The sequence below is a fragment of the Terrapene carolina genome, unplaced genomic scaffold, assembly GCF_002925995.2.
Source record: "Terrapene carolina triunguis isolate 2854851 unplaced genomic scaffold, T_m_triunguis-2.0 Scaffold96, whole genome shotgun sequence".
In the NCBI taxonomy this organism is placed as follows: Eukaryota; Metazoa; Chordata; order Testudines; family Emydidae; genus Terrapene; species Terrapene triunguis.
This window is the reverse complement of record NW_020664447.1, coordinates 31,263,165-31,285,899: the sequence shown is the minus strand read 5'-3', so window position 1 is coordinate 31,285,899 and position 22,735 is coordinate 31,263,165. Positions and strand designations below refer to the sequence as shown.

Genomic DNA, 22,735 nt, shown 5'->3' with positions numbered 1-22,735 from the left:
GGGTAGTGGTACTATCCCTATTTTACAGATGGGGAGCTGAGACAGAGAAAGTTTAAGATCAAAAGGGATCCACTAATTTTGGGTGCCCGATTTGAGAGGCCTAGGACATGATTTTTAAGAGTACTTAGCATTAATAGCATTTAATATATTCAAGCACAACTCTGATTGACTTCACTTGCAGTTGTGAATACTTAGTACTTCAGCAAATCAGGCCGCAGTGTTTCAAGTTGGGCACTCAGAAAATGAACACAGTTAGCGACCACTTCTTTGGTTTAAGTGATTTGCCCTGTATCACATAGCAGCTCTGTGGCAAAGGCAGGAATAGAGTTCAGTACACCAAGGCAAGATTCAATTGCCTTAATCATTAATCCTTCCTTTCTCATCCTGCAACCCCGTCTCATTTGATACATACAATCCAATTCCTACTACAAAATGAGACCGGGGCGCTACACACAACAGCAGCCTCCTTTAGTACACAATCCTCATTTATCCTCAGAGCAGGTCTATCATGTGCACTGAATAAGGTGGAGGTCCTCTGCGGGGGGGGGGGGGGGGGGGGGGGGGAAAATATTATGTGATCATGTGACTAAAGACAATCCTAATACATACATACAAGGGGGGCTGAATGCTGAAAATCATGTCCCAACTAAGGGCAAATCCTATCACAGAGTAGAAGGGAATGGAATCTATAATTCTCAATTCTTTATTTTAACCAGAAAACCATTCTCTCTCTTCCCATTGTTGCCAACTGGAATTTATTTTTCACACAGTCCTCATTGAGGCAGGGAAAGCCACAAAAACACAAAGGAGGCACATTTTGCTACAGTATCAGAGTAACAGCAGAGCAGTAATGTGAATTACTGTATCTGTTTCCAAGAAACTCACCATGACATTGTACACAACATTTCCCGGTGGCAGAGATGGCTCTGAATAGGGTGTCTCCAAATATGCATTATTTACATAAACCACAAATGTGCATTCTATTTACAGTAGATTCACACTTGCCTCTCTAATTTGCACCATCCTCGGGGCTTGTCTGGATGGGCAGATAGATTTACACCCCAGGCTTCTTCACACTATCTTGCCATGCCCTAACAGTCTGTGTGGCCCATGCTGCCCTGCATTGAAAGTGCTCTAGTGCACTTTGATCTACCCTGCTTTGAAATAGGAGTAGATCAAAATCCACTAGAGAACTTTCAGTACAGGGTAGCAGGGTTCATGGACAAATAGTGCAGGGCACGCTAGTGCAAGGTAGATTTACACCCCAAGCTGCCAGGCATTGACTGTTTGTCCAGATAAGCCTTCATTCAGTTCCTTTTCCCTTCCCTCCCTAGAGTGAACAAACAGTTACCAACCTTTCTGTAACTGTTGTTCTTCCAGATGTGTTGCAAATGTCCATTCCCATGTAGGTGTCTGTGCACCCCAAACACAGTTCCTGGAAATTTTCCCCTTAGCGGTATCTGTTGGGTTGGCTGCAGTGCCCTCTGGCATTGCGCACTCATAGCACCGATATAAAGGCCAGCCGACCCTCCCCTCCCTTAGTTCCTTCTTACCTCCTGTGACAGTTGCTGGAATCTTTGGTTGCTTAGGCAATCATGGCTCAGTGATTTTTCTACCTAGAGTTGTTGTAAATAGTTTATAATTAAGTTAGATAGCTTAGACCAGAGGTTCCCAAAGTGGGCGATACCGCCCCTTGGGGGGCGCTGGAACGATCCAGGGGGGCAGTAGTAGCCTCGGGTGCAATTGGGGGGCGTTGAAAGCATAAAGAAAGAAGAGAATATAAGAAAATTTTGAAAAACTGTTCGTACATGTTTCATCTGTTGTGTAACATAGAGTTAAAGTTGTAGTGATTACTTTATTTTCCAAATAAATTCACAAATTATAACCGATCAGGTGTCAAGTCCGCCAACAGCTCTTAACAAGCAAGTGTTGGCAGGTGAGCATGTCGCGCATTGTCGTGAAGTCCAGCATGCATCGGCAGGAATATGTGCGTGTAATGACTTGTTTACAATACGATACTATAAATAGGCGACATGTATGAAATCTAATTTAGATTGTTTCTGAATTGTGTAAAAAGCAGTTAACAATAGTGCAATAAGTATTTAAAAAATTTTATTCATATTCGATACCTTCGATCTTTACAGATTACGGATCACATACAAAGCTAATTGTATTATTGTTGTTTCAATAAAACAGCAATTTACACGTGAGTATTTTTATACATTTTCTTACATATCTACCGTACGTTTGTGTGTCTCTAGTGCTTACTAATAATAAAATCGTAGCAGGCTTGTGTCGGTACAGTACTATTTGAAGTGTACAGTCAATATATGTGTCATATTTTTATTACAATATTAATGAAAACAGGGGAATGAAATCGTTAAAAAACTGTTAACTATTAACATTTATTTAATAACTTCTTCTGTACAAATGAAATTTAGGACGAGGAATATTCAGCCAGTTTCCAAATTTATCAACAGTAGAAAAACATGATGAAGACTTGCTTACCTATTGTCAGCACTTGTAGGCTCTCCATTCTGACTTCAATCAACGATTTGAAGTTATTCTTAAAATGAACATACCCGATTGGGTTTTGGACTCTTTTTCAAGTACAAACACAGAAGAATCTCCAAAATTACAAGAAGAACTGATCGAAGTAACAACAAATGAGGAATTGAAATTTAAATTCAAAGATGGCTACCAACAGTTCTGGCTGCAAAAGCAGATACCTACACTTTATCCTGGATTATGGGCTATAGTACAAAAGTTTTTAATTGCATTTCCTTCATCATATTTAGTGGAACGTGGGTTCAGTGCAGTCACATATCTGTTAACTAAAAAAAGAAACCGACTGCAAATAGCTAATCACGGTGATTTAAGAATGCTGCTGACAAAAATAGAGCCGAACATTAATAAATTGATAGCAGTGCACCAGGTTCATCCTTCTCATTAGGATTATTTTTAATGTTATTCGTAATTTTTATTTTAATACTATCCTTCGTTATCTTAATTTTCTGTGTGTAATGCGAATGTTACTATGGTTGATTTTAATAAATAATTTTATAATTTCAAGCTTCAAGGTGTCTTATTTACAACAACATCTTTCTTTACTATATTGTAGGACATAGGTAGAAATATAGATACGTAAAAGAACGCAAATTTGTCACTGCATCTTTCTGTTTGTTCGCTTAAAGAAGGTAGATTTCCAGGGGGGCGCTGAGTAATTTTTTTTCTGAAAAGGGGGCGGTAGGCCAAATAAGTTTGGGAACCTCTGGCTTAGACAGTGGGACAACCCCACTCTATAGGCGTGGCTGTCCTTGGTCCTGGTACCGAGGCATGCCCCGGGGGCCGGGATTCAAGTCTTGCTCCACATGCAACAGGTCCATGCCATTGAGCAAACTGAACTCAAGCTGTCTCAAATGCCATGGAGAAGCTCACAGGAAGGACCATTGCCAAATTTGAAAGGACTTCAAACCCAGAAGCACTGAGCTGCCTGACTGAAGTCCTACTTATGGAGGAAGCTCTAAGACTAGCTTTGGAGCCACACTCAGAGTCAGCACCAAGTACTTCAGCCTCAGTGCAGAGTGCACCGTCATCTTTTAGAGCAGACAGGTATTGTTAATCTTTGCAGCACTGCAAACATCTTGAGAAGAGCTGGCCCCCAGTGCCGAATGACAGAGGGGAGTCGGTCCGCTCCTCTCCCCTGGCTCTGCACCATCAGGTGCCTATGGTGCTGATACAGCAGCACCCTGCGATGCCTCCCCAAGACTGGTGAAGCAAGCACTCAAAGAAGGAACTTTTCTTTAACTGCAGATACTTAGTTTCATTTACTTGAGGGAAGCAATTGTGTAAGAAACTTTGGTTGCCTTCTCTGTTGTATATACAGTTCTGTTTCTTGCTTTTTCTGTTGAGCTGATAGTTTTGTTTTAAAATATCCTATACTAGGGTGAAGCATCCCTGAGTCTTCAAGCATTGTCATGATTATAAGCAGAAGATAAACTTACAGACCATTAACACACTTAGTATGTTGCAGAGCTGATTCTGCCAGTTCTAAGTTCAGATGTCACTTTAAGATGGCTAAAAGCTGGAGGGAGAGTCTTAAATCCTTAACTGCACCTAAAACTACTCAAATCCAATTAACTGTCACAGGAATCCTTCAAGGCGTTAGATGTGGTATCTTTCTGGTGGGAATCAAGTTCTTCTATGATTTAGGGCCTCCAGTGATTCTTCAACAACTTCTAGATCCCTAAATGCATAATTTTTAATCAGTAAAAATTGAATTTTCAGTGGGAGTTGTCTTTTTTTTCCCTCTGTGTGTGTGTTTTAATGTTGAAGCTAAGAGTCAGGTGGAGGGAGGGTTTTTTTGTTTGTTTTGAAGTGGCTCTTAATAAAAAACAGTCCCTTTTCCTTTCACTGTCACTTCCTTGTCTTCTTCAGAAGTTTTTATCTGGTTATTTGTATGTGCTTGGTAGAAAATGCACGTGAACCCCTTATGACGTTGCACTCCATATGTTTTATGGAAATATGCTTATGAGTGTGAATAAGATGTAACTGGAATATGCTTTAGGCAAAAGGTCTTTTGTAAGGTATCATAAAGGTTATAACCTACTGAATATTTTCCTCCTATTTGTATGTATGTATCATTCTTGTATCTGAAGCTAGAAATATGAAGTATAACTCTGATGTCCTATTGTAATTATACAAAGTGTGGGCCATTAATGGTGGTTTAGAATCTTGATGGCTCTCATTGACTAGGACAATTGGTTGTACATGTCTCCATTTACTTACAAACCTTCCTATGTACGCGTGGGCTAGCCCAGGAAGAATGGAGGCTGGGGTCTCACAGGACATGTGATCGTGTCACCTGATACTGGAATCCATCTTAAATCTGGTACTTTTCCATTTAGGAGGAGGGGTGGGGACCCAGAGAGAGAAAATATTCCCACCTTGTGCCAAAGCTATAAAAGGGGGTGGAACAGAACAAAGGAGGTGCAGTCATGAGAAAGCCCCTGTTTTCCACCTAAGATGACTGTTGGAACTAACAAGGACTGTACCAGGGGAAAGGATTGGGCCCAGACTAGGAAGGAGTCTAGTCTTCGAAAGCAGCTTATTGGAACATCTCTAATGGTGAGATATCTGTAATCAGTTTCTTAATGTATTAGGCTTAGACTTGCGTGTTTTTGCTTTATTTTGCTTGGTGACTTACTTTGTTCAGTCTGTTATTACTTGAAACCACTTGAACCCTACTTTTTATACTTAATAAAATCACTTTTGTTTATTAATTAACCCAGAGTAAGTGATTAATACGTGGGGGAGCAAATAGCTGTGCATATCTCTCTATCAGTGTTATAGAGGGCGGACAATTTATGAGTTTACCCTGTATAAGCTTTATACAGAGTTAAACGGATTTATTTGGGGTTTGGATCCCATTGGGAGCTGGGTATCTGGGTGCTGGAAATAGTTTTTAAAGTCTGCAGCTTTGGGGGCGTGGACCAGACCTGGGTGTGTGTTGCAGTAGGCTAGCATGTCTGGCTCAACAAGGCAGGGTTTTGGAGTCCCAAGCTGGCATGGAAGACGAGCTCAGAGGTAATTTCAGCATGTCAGGTGACAGTCCCAAGGGGGTCTCTGTGACTGAACCTGTCATATCTCTCATATAGTCATCGAATATTAAATGGAGTGAAAATCCCATATACAGCAGTGGAGCTAAGAGATAACCCTTAAACTTGCTTTACAGACAAACTTGAGTTATAAAGGGTAACTTCATAACACACACACCATGAAAATCTCTAGGAAATTTTAAAAAGTGGCAGCCCGTACAAAATATGAGAGCCCACACTCTTTCTAGGGAAAACTGCAAAGAACACAGCATATCACTGTCCCACAGCTGTCACAGGCTCCCAGGTCTTAGTGTTTAAGGCCTTCGGATCTTTTAAGATGTGGTCTTTAAGGAGCAATCCCTTATTCACAACCCACAGGCAACCAACAAGGTCCAGGACAAAGCTTGTGAGGACTAGAGATCAAGGGATCTTGGCCAAGAACGACCACTTCTGAAAAACCAGCTGGATGAGATAAAACTAATCCCAAGCCTACGTGTTTTCAGAGCATGCTTTGATAGTAATTTTGCAAAAGCCTTCCACAATAACAAGACAAGGAACAACAACAAAGAGGCAAAAAAAGCAGTAAAGCAAAACAGGCAAATCTAGGAAAAGCAAATAACAGAGACAATTCTTTGGACAGTTCAATATGAATATTAATTAGATTGAAATACTTGAAGAGCAGCTCTGTGTAGCTCACAAACTTGTCTCTTTCACCAACAAAAGATATTATCTCAGCCACCTTGAAATTCTTGGACATTATGTGGCACAAGCTCCTCCTAGTGGTAAAAAGCTTGCATGACTATTTATATAACAGAAAATAGATATCTCAGCCAGACTTAGTGGTATTACACTGTTACTGCAAGTTATTTAAAATCAAAAAGGCTTGAGCTGATTTCCAAGGGCATAAGAAGAAGGGGCCCCTACAAGCTTTGAGCTCTTATCACTGAGTAATCCTCAATCAAAAATTAAACAAAGTGGAAAAGGTGAGTGATATGTGCAATCTATAGTAACCTTTTTCCCCTGCTAAGAACTATCTATATTGATCTCTTGTCTTGTGAGATTAACCAGCAGTAGAGACCTTCAAAAGAGGTGAAAATGACTGTAAAACTGCGCTCACAAATCTGGTATGATCTAGAGACCACACTGAGAGAATAATGCTGTGTAATAGACATCCAAGCAGCAGCTCTGTATATCTCAATGATGGAAACATTGCTGAGGCATGTAGTGGAGGCTGCCTTACCCACAGCTGAACATGCTGTAATCCCCACAGTTGGCTGAACACCTGCCAAGTCACAGTATTCAAGTATACATACATATATATATATAGAGAGAGAGAGATATCTATCTATCTATATCTATATGTGTGTGTGTGTGTATACACACACACACACACACACACACACACACACACACACACACACAAATAGTATGTTGAGATGGACTGATGCCTGGTCTTAACCATTTATGCAACAAAATCTAGATGTGAATGAAGTTTGGAGGAAAATAGAAGCAGATTAACGACTTTATTGAGCTTGAAACTAGAAACCACATTTGATAGGAGTTTGGGGTGAGAACACAAGACCACCTGTACACTGCATAAATAGATACTGTACTGAGACATACAACAATCAGGCCGTGCAAGAGGGCATTAGGACTGACTCCATCAGATTCAAGCCAATTTCTTCAGCATACATGCGTTCAGTTCACTCCCTTAGTCAGCATTACTGCCTCCAATTAGAAACCAAGTCAGATACTTTTCTGAAGAGTACTCCAGTTTTTATTTAATTAAATATTATTCAGCCCACCTTATTGGTTTGTTACTGATGGTCGACCCCCCAAGAATACAGTTCTTCAGAGGCAATACCTGATATTAATAGCTCATGTATAAGGAACTTTTACATCTGTAATGACTTTGCAGAACCATACTTATCCAGCCCTCCTTTTTAAAGGCTTTGATTATTCAAAAGGAGCAGCGCAGGTTAGGTTACAGACCCTTTCAAGCCTCACTCCAAACTTCAGTTTCATGTAAGAACTATGTGCAGAATGGAATTTACAATCCCTGATTTCGCCAGGAAAGATTGCCAATAAATATTCTGCCCTGCTCCTTCAATAGAACCCCAGCACTGCTCTGAAGGGAAACAACTCTTCTAGGCTGAGGTAAATTCACTCTGTTTAGTCAATCCTGGGATATTTCACACTTAAAGGGGGGAATAATTAGCACTCAGAGGACCATTAAAATTATCATTGTACAAATCTTGCTCTGAAGAGTTTACAATCTAAATTGGTGAAAAACAGACAAAAGGAGAGGGAACAGAATACCATATAAATGCAAAGTGGTCAGAACAATAGGCTCACAATTTGTTAATTTCTTCTTTTTTAATTAGGGAAGGATCAAACATAATCCTGTAAACCCTGATTTTATTTCTATGCCTAAAAGAACCCCTTGTCATGGCAATGACTGAAGAAAATGGGCTTTTAGCTGTATTTCAGTGTTCACCATTAATATTCTTTAAAATCTTTCTTGGAGGAGACAAAAATGTCTTTGATTTTACACCATTATATTAAAAAAAACCTTTAGAAGATAGTTATCATTAAAAAATAACTTGGAATGCTACACACATTAGCACTGTATCATGTTTGAGAACATAGTATTTCCACTATTTCAAGAATGTGCATATTATGTATTATTTATATAGACAATTACATTTCAGAGTCAAATAGACCAATGGGAAGAAACACTGGAGGATAAAAGCCATCAGTGGTTAAATGATAGTTTATTTTCACATTCAGACAGCTGTACAGTCTTCTATAAATAGATACGGTCCTAGAATATTTACATCATTTCTTCACCCGTTCCTTATGCATTCCACTCAAAATGGTAAATACTCTGACTAAGCCAAACAGGATTATTTCTGGGTGCAATTACTCAGAGGCCTGTGTCAAATCAGATAGCACTCCAGCTTGTGTTAGAGCACTCCATCAGATATTTTACATTTAAGATTATTTCCTCTAGATCCTCTCTCCTTCCAGCATTTCAGGGGCTTTTTTTTTCCTCCCCTGGTAGAGTCCAGTATAGTTCATAAAGAACAAACAGTGTTCAAACATCCATTCTCAGCCTACTTAAAATAAGGTGTGAGATGGATACTTTAACTGAGGGTGCTTCATTACACAGTATTTGCAAAACTCTGAGATATACATGTACAGTTTGACAGAAGCAGTAGTTAAAAAAACAAAATCTGGAAGCAGCATTTACAGTACCATCATCACAAAAAGTTGAATCCCCACAATGCACTTTGCATAATCTTGTGGGTTTCTGCAAGTTTTCTACAGAACCAGTGTACGCAGACTCTAATAGAAGTACTTTAGGGGGATTGTAGTGATAATCCCACGTTACACGAGTTTGCCATATGCTTCAGCCAATAGCACTCTCTCTCTCTCTCTCTTTCTCTAAGTTTTTACCTCTCTTTACTTATTCCTACACATTTAGATTAACTGCTCTAGCTACCACAATATGCATATATTAATTAACTGCACTCCTGGGATGTTAGCAGAGTGGCTCTAATTTCCCATTTGAAAAACACATACGTTACATGCATACCAGTTTGAAGGGGATTTCATAAAGCATAGCCTCCAAGTTTCTCCCCTCCATGGTGCCTATCCATTATTAAAAGCAAGCAATCCTTCGCCCACCAGAGAAGAAGTAATTCCATAGTTTTATACATTTAACATTCAATCTTAAAGCACCATATCTAATTGTACGCTATTTCAGAGGAGTTTAAGGTAGCTAAATTGTTCATCTTTACTGAAAAGATTTGAGGGCCATATGGCAAGAACTCCAAATTGGTGGGTAAAGTGTGAAAACACAGAAGGAAAATAAATACAAACTATCACAGTTCAACAACAACAGGTGATCCATGCAGGACCAAGCTGCTTCCTTTGTGCATATTTTTTGAAGAATCTGAAAGCAGAGGCCTACAGCTGTAAGTGAAGAAACCTGTGACACAGGTACCACTGGAAACAAAAACAACTGAACTCCAGATGCATTAGTCTTCTTGAAAATGGAATTCCAAAGGATTGCCCAGAGCAAGCCATCTTCAGTTATAGCTGGATGCTGATGCTCAGAACTGTCTGATAAGCACAGCTGGTGTAAAAACTCCAGTAAGAATGAATTCAGCAGGAGAATGAACAAGAAAGTTTTAATTTTTTCTAAGGGGAAGGACTTGCAGGATCATACATAAATAACCAAATTCTAACTGGAGTCAGCAATGTGAGCTCCAGTAACAGCAACAGAAATGGGAGTATTACACACCAATGTGCTAGTGGGCAAGCATTTCCCAATATTGTGATCAGCTGGAAACTGGCCGAGGGGGTTTGCTTTTGTTTTCTACCTCTTTCCCACGAACAGCAGCCACATAAGAGAAGAGACACAACACGGAATAGCAGATCTCATGGGCCTAGAAAATATTAGAAAAGGAGATAATGAGATTCCAGACAGTTACCGCTTCACAAAAATACAGTAAATACAAATCTGTCAGTGTATATTCTTCCTCCTTCAGAGTGCACCTTTCAGAACAGCATAGAGAGCTCTGGCTAGAGAAAAAAAAAAAAAGCATGGGGGTGGAGGGAGGTAATGGCACAAGCTACCCCACACTATCCTCGTGATGAGGTGGAAAGGAAAGATCCAAGAGTTGTTAATTATACCAAATGAGAGAGGATTTTAGGATTAGAACATCGGAAATCATTCCACAGAAGAAGAGAACAATGGTCCATCTAGCTTTGTATCATGTCTTTAACAGCTGCCAATGCTAAGCTGTACAGCGCTGCAAGAACTCCTTTGGTGGTGAAGAAAGGGGCTATCTAAAATTACTGTAACACACCTAATTGTCCAGTACTGTCCCTTGAATCACAGTGGTGGTGGTGGGATTTCTTCCTTACTCCCAGTTATAATCATTTTATGCCCAGAAACATAGAGACTGCTAGCCCTTGTAATTTCATCCCAGCTAATGTAACTGTAGATTTTATTTTACATATAAATGTCTAATACTGAGCTATTTGCTTCATTATTCTAGGACAGAAAGCAGCATAGTTTAATTGTACATGGCATTAAAAAGTATTTGCAATTATGTTTTAAATTATTCAGTTTGTTGCCATTTAATTCAAGACCCATCTTTTGGCATTATGGGAGGCAGTATAAGCCAATGAAGGTTGGGGTGTGGGAGATCAGAGTTGTATTCCTAGCTTTGCCAGTGATCTGCTGGCTGACCCTGGGCAAGTTACTTCACTCACCTTGCTGTGCCTCTGCTTCCCCTATCTGTAAAGTGGGGCTGATACTATCTTTGTAAAGCACTTTGAGTTCTATAAATTAAAAAAAACTATATAAGAGCTAGGTGTTATGATGAAAGAGGTAAATTTGATTGTTCTTGTACTATAGAATGTCATAAAATGACTTACATAAACTAGCACACATTTTCATGTAACCTGATTTTTCCTTCCCACTGTACTCTCTTTTTTTTTCTGGAATATACTACTCCTGGGTGAATTCTGTGCATGTGCAGAATTTATGTCCCCTGCAGATTTCTTTGCTTCACCGCAGAAAAATGACTTTCTGACAGGGAAGCAAAGGGAAGCCACAAGAGCGGTCATGCTACCCTCCCCAGCAGTACGTTTCGGTGCCCAGGGCAGCCGGCAGAGAGGTAAATCACTGTGGGGCAGGACTGGGGAAGACCCGGCTGGTGGCTCATACCCTTGCGCTAGGCTCAGCTGCCAGTCCCGACTGGGTTGGGGAGGATGGGACGACTTCTTCCCCTACACAGCATCCGAGGCCGGGTCAAACCCACCCTCAGATTTTTCCCCCAGCTGCAGGAAGCTCTGCAAATTCCCTCCCCCCCACTTCCTGCACCTCAGCTGCAAGGGGAGGGATCCCTGTGCAGGGAGCTGCTCCTCCATCTGCCCAACCCCCATGCATCCAGACCCCCCTGCCTCACCTCCCCACACTCAGAACCCCCTCATGATGAGCCCCACTTCCCCTGCACCTTGACCACCCCAACAAGCTACCCACACCCGGATCCTCACCCCACTGAGCCCCAACCAACTGCACCTGGATCCCCACCCCCCAGCATCTGGACCCACCCACTAAGCCCCCCACACCCAGACCTCCCTGCCAAGCTCTATCCCCCCCACACCCAGACCCTCCCGCCCCTGCTGAGCCCCAACCACCTGGACCCCCCTTCAGAGTCCCATTACTGTTGCACCCAGAATCCCCCAACAAGCCCCTGTGCATCCAGATGTCTCCCCAGACCCAGATCTCCCACTGAGCCGCCTGCACCCAGATTGCCCCACACAGAACCATCTCAACCCACACCTAGATCCCCACACATTAAGCCCCTCCACACTTGGATCCTGCCTTGCTGAGCCTGCCTTTGCACACCTGATGCACCTGGCATGGAAGGGCAGGGCGCTGGGATGTTTCTGGTGCAGGCTCGGTCCTTGTGCTATGTCAGGGTTGGGTGCTGAGCGGACTCACCGCTGGAGTCGGTGTGCCGGACGGGAGCTGCACAGTGATCTCCCACCTCTGCAACCAGTGGCTTGTACTCCCCAGTGTCATGGTGAAGCCTCCAAATTTATTTGACAAATAAAATTTAAAGAATTTTACAGAATTTTAAAATATTGTGTGCAGATTTTTTAATTTTTTGGTACAGAATTTTTAATTTTTTACACTATGTCCACTGGATCCCCCTTGTCCACATGCTTGTTGACCCCCTCAAAGAATTCTAGTAGATTGGTGAGGCATGATTTCCCTTTACAAAAAACATGTTGATTCTTCCCCAACAAATGATGTATCTGACAGTTTTGTTCTTTACTATAGTTTCAACCAGTTTGCCTGGTACTGAAGTCAGGCATACTGGCCTGTAATTGCTGGGATCACCTCGGGAGCCCTTTTAAAAATTTGGCATCACATTAGCTATCCTCCAGTCATTTGGTACAGAAGGTGATTTAAATGATAGGTTACAAATTACAGTTGTTAGTTCTGCAATTTCACATTTGAATTCCTTCAGAACTCTTGGGTGAATACCATCTAATCCAGGTGATTTATTACTGTTTAGTTTATCAGTTTTTCCAAAACCTCCTCTAATGACGCCTCAATCTGAGACAGTTCCTCAGATTTGTTACTAAAAAGAATGGCTCAGGTTTGGAAATCTCCCTCACATCCTCAGCCATGAAGATTGATTGAAAGAATTCATTTAGTTTCTCTGCAATGGCCTTATCATCCTTGAGTGCTCCTTTAGCATCTTGATCGTCCAGTGGCCCCACTGGTTGTTTAGCAGGCTTCCTGCTTCTGATGTACTTAAAAAAATTTTTGCTATTACTTTTTGAGTCTTTGGCTAACTGTTCTTCAAATTCTTTTTTGGCCTTCCTAATTATATTTTTACACTTCATTTGCCAGAGTTTATGCTCCTTTCTATTTTCCTCACTAGGATTTAACTTCCACTTTTTAAAAGATGTCTTTGTGTCTCTCACTGCTTCTTTTACTTTGTTATTTAGCCATGGTGGCACATTTCTGGTTCTCTTAACTATGTTTTTTAATTTGGGGTATACATTTAAGTTGAGCCTCTATTATGGTGTCTTTAACAAGATTCCATGCAGCTTGCAGGGATTTCACTTTGGCACTGTACCTTTTAATTTCTGTTTAGCTAACTTCCTCAAGTTAGTTCCGATGATAATCCTTGACTTCTGTTTCCAACTTACAAGCACATACAGGGCTGACCATCAAATATATTATGTAATTAAAGGGTAAGTACGATTTTTAACTGCTATCTTGTGTTCAACAATTAAGAATAAAAAAACTGATACAATGGAACTGCTCAATAACCCATCTATCTAGTATCTTGTCTGACAGGGATCAATACTTTTCAGACAGGAGTCAATACCTGTTGGAGGATATAAAATCCCTTTCACGTACCTCACTGCTCAGTATTATACCAAAAGGAGAGAATTCTTCATGAACTCAGCTAGAGATCAATTTATGCTCAGAAGTTAGAACCACCTTTCATCTGTTTTGTGGATTAGGCACTTTGGTCTGCAGAGTCATCAATTCAACACTTAACAGCACAAATATGATTAATTAAAAAAAAATCCACTAACCAACCTCTCTCTAAAATGGACCCTTCTATGCTGTCTCAGGATCTCCCTTAATTTTATAGAAGTAGGAAGCACCAAGCTACAGCCCCTTTGTACAAGAGCTAGAACAAAAGAGAAGGTTGTGTTTCACTGTAGCTCTAAGGCTGCATAATCCTGCGATCCCAGTTTCTATTGTCTTCACTCAAATTTTCCACTAACACTCTTCCACAGAACCTCCATTTGGAGGAACAGTCTGAACTGCATCCCACATGGCATTATGTCAGTGAACTGCAGGACAAAAGAGTGGTCTCAGATACCAGAGTGATGGGCATCGTATGAGAACTTAAAAATATACCCTCTAAAAGAACTAGAAGGTAAGACAGTTCACTCACCATTGGTGTCTTGTACTTGTGGCTCACCACTTCTTTAGTTTCAGGAACTAAAACCGGACGGGTAAGAGACAAAACAAAAAGTTCAAAAAACGAGAGGAAAAAGTGAAAGAAATAGCACAATGTTCCCAAAGGAAAGGGGGAGGGAGGCACATAGACAGCAGGTGCAGGAACAGGGCACCTCGCTACTCCTCACTTCTAGATACTATTCTTTCCCTATATTTATACTATCATGATCTTTTGACGATACCAGCAATGACACATTATGTAACTCAAGATGGCATAAAACATTTCTTTGGCTCCTTGATTGAGAAAAAAAGAATAGTAGGTGTTTCATGTATCTCAGACTCATCATTGGCTTTGCTGGTGCTATTAATTCCTGTTAGCAGAACACATGGTAAAATCTGTTTATCAGCACAACCATATAGTCTAAACCAACATCTCTTTTAAAGCCACTTTGCTACTTTAACTGCTCGCTCCCCAGTGTACCCTCTAGAAATCTGAATTTTCCCTGTGCTACGTGGTAGTTTGTATAAGAATGACTGGATATTTCTGCCCGGGATTCAGTTAAATCCGTAAAAGAATAGGAATTAGACTGTGGAGAAACCAATCTTCTAGAATGGAAGACTATTTCTCCTCCAGGCCAGCTGTATCTTGGACACTGTTCATTGAAGTTATTTCATTAAGTCTAACACCTGTACTCTGGAGTTTACCTGAAGACCTCAAGGAAAATGTTCATTGCTTTATGAACAAACTTACTCAAAACTACCAACATACAAGATTTCAGTTACACATGGCCCTCAAAATATCAGGCTTGATTTGACTTCTAGGTGTATTAAAGGAAACACCAGCAGGAGTTGCTGTAGATGACACAGATGCAATCTGTTACCAGGAAAGCTCAGCCTTTGCTCCCTTGAACTGTCCCTAACAAATAAAGGAGGAATGTAGCACAGAACAGCAAAGGAAAATTTTACCCTCTGCTCTCATTACCCCAAAGTGCCCCACGCTGAAAGCTGCAACCCTCCCATTAGTGTGTTCCACCTGCACTGTGCTTCTGTCCCACTCTTCTGAGTCTGTGTGAATGATGCTGTGCACAAATCTCATGGAAAGACAATATAGGGAACAAACAGAGCACAAGCAGTATAATGATGCACTATGAACATAAAGGCAAATTTAGATTTTTTAAAACTAAAGGAACAACAAGACAATTATATTTTGAATCCTTTCCTTTCAAAGTGGCTGAAACCTGACTTGGAATTTCTGTATGACAACAAAAATCTTAAAGAAACATTATAAATTATTCAAGACCAGACCAAATAAGTACCAGTTTAATAGAGGAAGGTGGGGAAGGAGGAGTGAATATCTTATAAAGCATAGCACCTAGTGACAGAAAGACAGTAACAGGCAAAATATATAAACATGAGCTCAACATGAAGAGCTGGGGGCGGAAATGGACACCAAAACCTAGCCATGCAGATGTCACCTGTGATTATGACATGACACAACAAAAGGTAATATGGAAAGAGGGCTCATATTCTAGTGAGTCAAAACGAGGCAGTGCAGACTGGTTCAAAGAGAAGGGACTCTAATAAAAATCAATGCCTATGATTTGATCTTAGTGTATCACAGTATCAACATCCCTGGAAAGACCCATGAAAAATGCAGCCTTTGTTTATAAAATAAATATTTGCCTTTGAAATTCTCCATTTTCTTGGACAGAGGCAGCTACATCAGAGGCTGGAAACTGGGTGAAGTGCACGCCCAGGCTGCACTGCCCATGACACCAGTGGCTAGAGCTGGGAAGAGAATGCGGTGCACATCCAAGCTGCCTTACCCGTTGGCACCAGATGTTCCAAATTAACTCCATGTCACCAGGGGATAAAGGGGGAGTGAGGCGGTGGACAGCCAAATGGGATTGGATTACACAGATGTACAAATCTTATTTCTCACTGGATAACACACAATCGTTCATATACTCTTCAAAAGCAGGAAGAGGAAGCTGGAAGGAGCTGGTGGCATGAGGGAAGGAGAGAAGGGAAGCTGTAATGTCCCTGATCCCCAAATACACAGCAGGGTGAGGACCTAGGGAAGAAACCACCTCCTTTCACACTCACTAAAGTCACCCTCTCATCAAATGAATGACTCCCCTGTAGCCCTCCAGTGGGAAAAAATACTCCTGAGAGGGTGGGGTTAGGAAGGAGAGAAGAGAAAAGCTTTGGGTTTACACCCTCAGAGCTCAAAGTGCTAGCACTGCAGAGTATATAAATCATACTAATTTTTTTTCTTCTAACAATAAAATTGACTCAATACTGTTAAACTAAGAAGATGAAGGGGATAAGTTACTGAGCACCATCCTGCAGCCTCTGGCCCTGTGAATGAGAATATATGGCACTAGCAGAGAACTATTTCAGGGGACATCACTTTACCTGCTGGAGAATGAAGGTTTTCATAGCAGCGGCGATGAAGGGGCCACGAGAAAGTAAAGCACAAATACACAGCAGTAACTCAAATTCCAGAGGTAAGAGCCCTATACTTCTTCACTTCCTTTAAATCTTTGTTCCCATTTGTGGACAACAACCCGTGGCTCTCACTTGGGGCCTGGTCTGAAATCACATCTCCAACATCCACCTTGCCATGTTAACCTGGTGTTTTACAAATGGCCTTTAATTTCCTACTGTCTTGTGATATTCAACTTCTTCCATTCCCACTAAAGAGACCATGCTTGGAAACCACTAAAACAATTAAAGTTAACTAAATTTCCTGGTAATGAAGTCAGGCTGACTGGACTAGAATTTCCAGGATCAGCCCTCATGCCCTTCGTTAAAGTACAACCATGGCTACATCTCCAGTCCTCAAGCACAGAAGCTGATTTTAAGATTTAGAGTTTTGTTAGCTCATTCACTTAATTTTTAAAGTTCCTTCAGAACTCTTGGCTGAATATTACCATTTTATCCTAGTGATTTGTCGTCATTTCTCTTCTGAGCATAGAGTCTAATAGTGTCATCTTCATTATCTTTAAAAGCGTAGCTCTAGGGAAAATATCTTTCTATTGGTCTCTGTACAAGAAAGCAGGTTAGATTCTCTGCAGTGTCTACCTTCCTTTCATTTTCTCCTTGGTAATCTGGTGGACCACTAACTCCACTGCAGACTTCTTCTGACATATTTAAAGAATTGCCTGTTATTTGGTCTATGAGTTTTTGGCTATTTTATCTTACAATTCCATCTTAATTTCCACCTTTCATTTTATATGCCATAGATTATGTCCCTTTCTATTAGTTTAATTTGAACTAAAGCATAGCATTCTAACCTCTTGAGCCTTGCCTTTTAACCACAGCACATTTTTCTTGCCTTTCTGCTTCCTACTTTGTTCAGGGGTAGGAATGCCTTCTGTGATTTATCAAGTTGCTTAAATAGCTTCTAGGCTGATTGCAAGGATTTAATTTCTTAATTTTTGTCTTCAGTTTCTTTCTAACTTGCTTCCTGATTTTTTACTTTAAAGCTGCCCTTCCTAATGTTAAGTGTCACAATACTGACCTTCACTACAATCCTTTCAACAATGCACTTGAAATTGATTTATGGTATGGTCATTATTACTTAGTGGCTAAAACTATAGTTACTTTTTGAACCAGCTTCTCTGTATTATTTTGTATGAAGTCAAATGTTGCCTCTTCTTGTGCATGCTCCAGAAATAGCTATTTGAAGAAGCAACTGTGTGTCAAACTGTCCCTCCAATGATGGCCAACTGTGACATTTGACCAGCTAAATATCTGGGTAGTGGAAGTTACCCATTATGGTTTTAGCAGATTTTATTGGCTCTGATCTCTCATCTTTGTGCACGTATTATCACTACTATTTTGCAACCCTAAGTGTTTGCTAACAGCAATGCTATAATAAACTTGTGGCCTATTTGGGGTAAATATGGTACAAGAGGAATAGGCAACCACACAGCGTGGAAATCTTCACCTTCAAGGCAGCACTTACCAGGAGCATCCGTAAACTATCCCCAACTTTTCCATATGTTGCATTCATTGTTCTGAGATGTGTGTGTGTGTGTGACAAGATAGTTTCAGAAAAGGTAAAGGGGAAAAACCTGTTCATGAAGTGATACACCAAGTCTCTTAGCCAGTGGCTCAATTGCCTTCCAGTCATTGTACTCTGATTCATGACATCCAATGGTATCATTTGAAGGACTTGGTATCATAAAAGGAAGAAGGCAGTACAGAAGTCAAGATCAGGACATGAAGCTTCCAGATCCCAGTATCAGTTACATTTCTTTGAATATTAGGAAAGAGGATCCATGAGTCAGTGCCCTTTAATCCAAAGCAGTGGAAAAGAACCAGAATGTCTGAAAATCAAGACACTATTTCTTTTAAATGATGGATGTAAGAAAAAATTAATACTGATCAAATACTGAAATCAATTTGTAACTTTAACCTTTTTAAAAGAAAAGTTTCACATTTCCGTGAATATCTAAACAAATGTGCAGCCACAGATGAAAGAATAAACCACTCCAGACTTGGAATCCTTGAGAGGACCATTTCAGAGGGTGTGAAAGGTTCAGATGTTTTATAAACCTTCAAAATCTTAAAAGACCCCTATTTTTTCAGACAGTGGTTCAGAATATTATGAATCACACTGATATTGGGAAACTCCTGAATATTGCCCAGTCTGGGTTTAAGAGGATTATATTTAACTGCAATCACTGGCCAAATAGCACTAGTTCTCCAGTTCCTCTACCATCTCCTCTCTCCTCCACCACAATTCTCACACTGAAAATAAAACCATTGACTAAACTGCAGTCCAGAAACATCATCTTTTTCCAGAATAAAATAAAAATAAAACTTGCCTGGAGCAGCAAAGGGGAAATTTCACTGTGAGCAACAATCTGTCTCTCAGACTATTATATGACACATTTGATCATGACTTCTGTGGAGAGGAGACTTTTGAAGAAATAATTTCTAAGTACCTCCCACTTCATTGACTCATTACTGTTATCCATGCTGCACAAAGTGATTTCAATGGCATACTGACAACGTGCATCTATGCTACAAGCCATGATTATGAAAATCTACAAGTTTACTCTGATAGTGTCAAGACACCCATCCTCCTAGTCAGTCAGACAGTCTCTCAGATGCAATCTATATTTCTCCCTGTCTTTGAAACTGCCTACCATCTAGTGAAGTGGCTGGCTGTCAACCTTTCCAGACTACTTTCAGGAGTCTGGTTGGTCTTGTGTACCCCCAAGGTACACCTCACTTATAATCTACTTGCATACAAAATCAGACATAAGAATACAAGTGTCACAGCACACTATTACTGAAAAATTGCTTACTTTCTAATTTTTACCATATAATTATAAAATAAATCAATTGGAATACAAATACTGTCCTTACATTTCAGTGTACAGTATATAGAGCAGTATAAACAAGTAATTGTCTGTATGAAATTTTACTTTGTACTGACTTCACTAGAGCTTTTTATGTAGCCTGCTGTAAAACTAGGCAAATACCTAGATGAGTTGATGTACCCCCTGGAGGACCTCTGCGTACCCCCAGGGGCACACATACCACTGGTTAAGAACCACTGATCTAATGAACACAACTCTGAGACTGAGGACTGGAAATTTGAGTTACTGCCATGTGAGTACAGACCTAATATCAAAATAATGTAATTACCAAATTCCTCCAGGACAAAGACTCCTCGCACAGTATTGCACTTTTTAATGTGATTCAGCTCTATGAAAACCTACAACAAAACAGGGAGGAAAATAACACAAGATTAGTCAATGAGAGACAACTTTTTATTCAAAAACAAACAAAAAGAAACACCATCACGGCTGATATAACTTGAAACATTGTAGCACATACTACTAATTCATTTACAGTTCAATACATAAATACAGGGAGATTAAAAAAGATAAATTCGCCACAATGCTAGAAATCAACAAACAACTTAAAATGCTAAGAAGCGAAGACAGCAGAAGATGGAGTACCTTCCGCTCCTTGCAGGAGGAGAAAGCATGGAAGAGAAACGAAGGAGTTAGTAACTCTGACATATCCAACATTGCTACCCCTTCAGGCACTCAATTGAATTATAGCAAAGAGAAAACCAACACACCTTAAATGCAACAAAAAGGGGGACAAGAAATGGCTGGCTCCCAAATTTGGCATACGATTTATGGCCCAGGTCCATCCCACTTGGTTTCTGCCCCTCCATGCATCCTCCTCCAGCACAGAGGGCAGGCAAGGGGCAATGTGCTTCCCACCCTCATGCTGCTTCTCTTAGACCATCCACCAGTCAAACTTAATGGGGGTGGGGCTGCTACCAGACAGCACTGCAATTGAGATTTAGCAACAGAACTGTTTGTAGATTTTACATGGTATGTGCACTCAGTGTTGAAATTGATCCAGATGATGACTTTGGGCAGCACTGATTTCATCTTTAAAAAACATGCATGAAGATTCCGAGATTTGTTGTTTGTTCATTCATTTCATACAGTATGCCACAGAGCCACTGTGAGTTGGGTACCCACTGGGGAAAAACAGAACTGGTTTTGACTGATCTTTGCTTTAAAAAATAAGCATCCAAAAAAGGAAAATGAGCCTGGTCACAGATCACACTAATCATTTTTTTTCCATGTTCTAGGACACAGATGCCAGCTTTGTGCAAATCAGAAAATTCTCTGACTGCAACGAGTCCATTTAATGCCCTATACAATTAAACAATCTCTTCTGATGTGCACCCACATCCTGAAAAAGCATAACGGCAGTTAGTCCTTTCAGGGCGAGAGACAACTTGTGGGCTTGAGGAGAAGGTACAGGAAGGTGATCAGGAATCAGCTGTATGCTCAGGTCCTAGAACATTTGTTTCTTCAAGCAGGAAACATACATATGAAGAGTAAGATTGCTCCAGTATCCTGAATAAGTGTCCTGCCAACACCTTAGAGATATTCTTGAAAGACTGCATAGCAACGAACTGTAGTGATCTTTTCAGTTGCTATGTACTTACAAAGCTGCAAGCTCTGGTGCGGATTTAGAGATAAATTTCCTGGAGATATTGCATCTACTAGGAAAACAGAAAATGCAGAAAGGTATCTGGGCACTTCTTTTCACTACACCACCAGTAACACACTACTTTCACTTAATCCCCAAATCATTAACTGCCCAAGAAAGGCAAGGGGAGGCCACCAGACAAGACCCAAGATCATGCCAGTTAAAAGGTCTCTTTTAGAAACAGTCTTACCTATGTCTGCCTTCTGTAAATGGATCAATTCGCATTTCGAGAGAAATCAAGGTAAATTGATTTTCAAGTACAGATGATGTTTCCAATAACAGAGAAGCTCTAACACATGATTCCAGGTTATTTATTCCTCAGTACCAGAAACTAAACCTGAGATTTTTTTTGTCAGCAAACCTGCAACTTGCCTCCTTCTCACAACCAAGTATCCAGAGAATAGAAAATTAATCCCACCACTTTGTTTACCTGCGCTCTTTTGCAGTTTAGTTTGTCAAAAATTTTATCACCCTCTATTTTTCTCTTTTCGGAGGGATACAGGGAAGAGGAAATAAGGGCATTGTAAGGGGATAATTCGCCATTTTTTTATCCACTTAGATAATTTCCATTGATTGCAGTAGCGTCTGCTGTTAAGGTTCATATTATGCAGTTCAAGCTTTTTTATTCAGGACCTCAATGGAAAAGTTTAAACAGATCAGATACAATATTAATTATCTAGCAGCCCAAAAATGGTAAGTGCAAGGCTATACAAAAGGCATGTGACTGCCCTGGAGGCGTCTGGCTCATTTCAACAAAAACTAAAGGGTGATGCATTTCCCCAAGTGGCGGAATTTATGGGAGTTTCCCATTTTTAGGAAAGTGAAATGTTTGAAAATAAAACAAGAATTAATAACATAACAATTAATAGACTATTTGTAACCTCTCATGGTGATAATCTTCCCCTATTCTCAAAGGTCATCAATTATAAGAAAACAGGTTTACACAAAAGGTTAATAGGCATTTTTTCTATGTTTCATAGTTCCATTTTGTGTCTTGAGGGGTGCAGATGCTCTCCCCTCAGTTTGAAATCAAGTGAGTGTGTAAAGGAACAAGGCTTATATGGTAAACAGTAGAGGGAAGATTTAATTAGAGGAAAAGGTAACACAGTGCACAAGGGACTGATTGACAGCAGCTTTTCTCTCTCTCACACACACACAGACACACACACACACCACCCTCCGCTAAAAAATGGTTCTACTGTCCAGCACAGCACACCTCTAATGACATATGCAAAACAAACATGAACACAAAGCAAAAAAACAAAAACAAGGACTAAAGAAAGCAAATGAAACAACATCCAGATAAAGGAAGAAAATGATAAAACAATTATATTTGTGTTTCCTCTACACCCACAGATAGATTGCTATTTGTAAAGGGGGGGGGGGAGAAATCAGTAATTTATTCTCGTCTTCTTCAATGTGAGAGAGTGTCATTCTCTTACTCTATTTTCTTGTCTGGATCTGTAGACTCTCCCACATGTTTAAAATACAAAAATTAAACATGATGAAGAAAGTTACCTGAAATACCTGCAAATGTACCTAGCGTAATCTTACAGACACAGTGCTAAATCATTGTGCC

At 40.3% G+C, this 22,735-nt stretch overlaps 1 protein-coding gene across 4 annotated transcripts in view; it reads right to left on the bottom strand.

Annotated features, from left to right (window-relative positions):
• Nucleotides 1-9,036: 9,036 nt before the first annotated feature.
• The window catches only part of MADD (MAP kinase activating death domain), a 127,699-nt gene continuing 114,000 nt past the window's right edge, over nucleotides 9,037-22,735 (bottom strand). For all 4 annotated transcript variants that reach the window (XM_029911457.1, XM_026651268.2, XM_026651270.2 and 1 more), the window contains 3 exons: nucleotides 19,780-19,849; nucleotides 14,108-14,154; nucleotides 9,037-10,051 (listed from right to left, as the gene is read on the bottom strand). In XM_029911457.1, coding sequence (XP_029767317.1) covers nucleotides 9,944-10,051; nucleotides 14,108-14,154; nucleotides 19,780-19,849 — 225 coding nt within the window. In that variant the 3' untranslated portion in view covers nucleotides 9,037-9,943. The remainder of the gene's footprint in view (nucleotides 10,052-14,107; nucleotides 14,155-19,779; nucleotides 19,850-22,735) is intronic.